At 34.6% G+C, this 3,865-nt stretch overlaps 1 protein-coding gene across 1 annotated transcript in view; it reads right to left on the bottom strand.

Annotated features, from left to right (window-relative positions):
• Positions 1 to 432: 432 nt before the first annotated feature.
• The window catches only part of LOC106475706 (matrix metalloproteinase-21-like), a 22,719-nt gene continuing 19,286 nt past the window's right edge, over positions 433 to 3,865 (bottom strand). Inside the window, exon 8 of the mRNA XM_013936382.2 lies at positions 433 to 1,293. Within this exon, the coding sequence (XP_013791836.2) occupies positions 1,009 to 1,293 (285 nt within the window). The 3' untranslated portion in view covers positions 433 to 1,008. The remainder of the gene's footprint in view (positions 1,294 to 3,865) is intronic.

The following is a 3,865-nucleotide window of genomic DNA, read 5'->3' as shown; positions in this document are numbered from 1 at the left end:
ACCGTACAGTTCTGTGCCTGTGGCATACACTCCATCGCTTCGCTCGGTCAAATAAACCAATGTGTGCGTATGTGTATGTGTATACATACAACAAAAAATATCTATAATAAGTACGTTCTATGATAATTAACACTGGAAATATGCTTTTTGAAATACCAACTTCAATTTTTATACTATAGGAAAAATAAAATAAAAAAACGTCGTAAATGTCTTACTAAAAACAAGTTGTGGCTCTATATACATAGTCACAAATAAAATTAATTGTCACAACCAATAATATTATAACGAATAATCCACCATTATTAAATCATTTTATCTTGTTATTACTTACTCACACTTATTTATTGTAAGCCGACAACCCATTTTTATTTACATACAATAACAAATTATCGAATTAAATATGGGACAATGTATATTGATAAGAGACAAAACGATGGTTGTAACAATTTATTGACGACAAGGCTATTAAAACTTTAAAAAACAATCATTCACTTTTAGAGATATACATAATTTACAACAGGGGTGAAATTCTAGTGGACCTGCTTTTGAAAAAAGAAACAAAAATCAAAGTATAAACATAAAAAAAAGACAAAGAAGCTCAAATAAGTCCCGGTACTAGTACCGTCTTAAAAAAAAGTTCCTTTATTCAGTACCAGTGAGTACCGGCAGAATTTCACTCCTGATTTACAAAATATTGAACCAAATTACTTACAATGGTCATTGAATTAAATAGTTCGTGTTTCGAGTATAGGCGTTTGAAACAATACTGTAATTTAATTATAATAAAAATAATTCTCTTAAGCGTCATGTACAATACGAGTTTAAATAAACACCAGGTGGATTATGAAAAATAAGAAAACTGTTCATCGTTTCTTCTCACTTATTTACAGCATAGCCTTAACGGCAACGTTTTTATGAATTCATTATCAAAAAATGTTATAATTGTGCATTTCTTCTAGAGAATAGGCCGTTGCAAATTACAAAAGATCATAAGGCACAGCCAGAATGTCACACTTCGGTATCACAAATATCATACCATTTGGAAGATATAAGCTTTGGTCCAACAATGGCGTTCCTTCGCCTCCTGTCAAGAGGGTTAAATGCCCTGTTCTTCCAGTAATACTTGCCCTTGAAGAAGTACATGCTCCTGTCGGAATAAGAGTAGTAAACGGCATCCAGATTGAGCGGAAGCTTGGATTTTGGATCGGTAGACGGAAATTCTAGGTAAATTTCACGAGGGTAACCAGGCAAACAACATCCTTCACTTCCTCGTTCTACATCATAAGCATAGACCTGAAACACATTAGAATATCAATTTATTTATTCGATTTGCCCAACATCCTTCATTTCCTCGTTCTACATCATAAGCATAGACCTGAAACACATAAGAATATGAATTTATTTATTCGATTTGCCCAACATCCTTCACTTCCTCGTTCTACATCATAAGCATAGACCTGAAACACATTAGAATATGAATTTATTTATTCGATTTGCCCAACATCCTTCATTTCCTCGTTCTACATCATAACCATAGACCTGAAACACATAAGAATATGAATTTATTTATTCGATTTGCCCAACATCCTTCACTTCCTCGTTCTACATCATAAGCATAGACCTGAAACACATTAGAATATCAATTTATGTATTCGATTTGCCCATTGCAATATCTTAAGTTCTAAACATTTTAGAGGCTGTATCACAGTGGTTCTCAGCCTTTGCTCCACCAAGGACCCCCTTTTATTATCATTTTTCCCCCCCACGGCCCCCATGTTTTTGAAAGATTCTGACTACCCAACAAACTGTTTTTATTAACTAATAATTAACTTGTTCTCCCACTTTTCACCATCAAATAAAAGACATATATAACTGAGTGGGCAGTTAAAAAAAACATCAGTATTAAAAAACGTGTTTAATGAGATGGTATTACCTACGCGGACCCCCAGGTTGGGTACCACTGCTGTATCATTATGAAAATTTAGAATTAATCATTTTCAACATTTCGGACGAGAAATTAGGCTGACTTCTCCATGAAACTTTATATATTTGTTTCCACACTTCACAACAGAATAACAATCCTTTAAACACAAGTAATCATTTGGTTAATAATTTCACGAAAACACGTGGCCAACTCCACGATTAAGTCATATGGTATGATGTGCCAATGTTAATCTCTCCAGAAACGGGTATCAAGGACATATTTCTCCTCAATCTAAGATTTAAGGTATCAGAAAACTAGTAATAGGGTTACAAGAAAGTTAATGGACGTCATTGTATCTCTGAAAAGTTCGGAAATAAAATATAGATATGATTGCCCTGGTACCAAACAGGAATAAGTATTGTCAACCAGTATATGTATCTCCAACTCTCAGTTAAAAACAGAGTCTTTCGATGTAATACCAAGATCCACTTCAAGTGTTGACAGATATGCTTTAGACAGTTGTAATTATGTATTGTGTTTTAGAACATTATACCAAAACGATTTTCAATATGCAAATCAGCAAGCCAGATGACAATCATAAACAGTCGCAACAGAACGAAACGTATCAGAACTAAAAGTTTACATTTTGGCCTTACACACGTAGTGTGATATCACGAAAATTGACCACTTTTGAGAGGGGTATGTAACAGCATTATCCGACGCCAAATATTAGTACTTCCATAAAGATATTCGAAGTTTATGTTCTGTTATTTTCTTTGTATTACTACAGTTGAAGATTTAGTGGCACTGTACCCATCTTGTGGTTGAGAGCTTTTTTTTTTTAGCTGAATGGTACATGGAAGGAATTGGAGGTAGGCACAATATGAGGTGGATTAAAAGCTTGATAAAGATGTGTTTAGAAAAGGGATTTAGAATGTCAAAAGACAGGTATATCCATTTTACTTAACTGTGTTGGAATATAAAGAAATATGCATCAACTTGGAGAACCAGGACTATCCAGAAAGAGACCTGCATCAAGCCATACATCAATCATGGTATGAAAAGTTAACGTTTTGTAACAGGTGAAAATCCATTAATGCAAATTTTAGTGGTAAATGCTGTCCACGTACCACTGGCAACAGTATGCAACACATTCAAAAATAATTTCCGTCTGAAACGAAGTTGACACGGTATTTGTTCACAAAAAATAAGTCTCCCAGTCATACCTCTTGTTCAATCGTCACACACCTCAAGCAGCTGGAGAATGAAAAGGGTATCCATGCTATTCCATACAAATATATATCAATCAACTCAATATATTTCTGTGCTATAAAACCGTTAAAATGTGTGCTGGAAAATCACCTTTGACTAGTTGGATTATGGAAAGCACTAGGAAGGAGTGGTGTGCTTTGGACATAACAACCTTACGAGCGAATTTTTTGCAATGGAAACTACGCAGCAGGGCTATTCTGAAAATGCACCGTCATCATATAGAAAATGATTGAAAGTGGCGACATAGACTGGAGCTCCAAAATCGTTTTTACGTAAGGCACTATCTCCTCTGTATATAGATTTAAAGTAACCCAGTTGATCATGGAACAAGACAGATTGCAATAAATAAGCGTCGGCACTGTCGTTACTTTGAAAATTGTAAGTCCGGTTACCTTATGTAACTTCTTATGAACACTGTATCCTCATATCATTGTGAAGGAAAACCTATATGACTGCCTGTTATCCATTTTTATTGACTATTTTATATCCACACGTTATCCATTTTCATATGGTTATGTATCATTTTTCTTTAAGGAGCGATTTATCCTTAGTTATAGAAGTCGATATACATTTGCACGTAATCTTCTTTGTAAATGATTTTACATTTACATATTAGTTGAGCCCGGCATGGCCAGGTGAATAAGGCGCTCGACTCACAATCTGAGGGTC

Source organism: Limulus polyphemus, unplaced genomic scaffold, assembly GCF_000517525.1.
Source record: "Limulus polyphemus unplaced genomic scaffold, Limulus_polyphemus-2.1.2 Scaffold9023, whole genome shotgun sequence".
NCBI classification, from domain to species: Eukaryota; Metazoa; Arthropoda; class Merostomata; order Xiphosura; family Limulidae; genus Limulus; species Limulus polyphemus.
The sequence above is the reverse complement of the archived record's forward strand: the minus strand, read 5'-3'. Positions and strand labels throughout refer to the sequence as shown.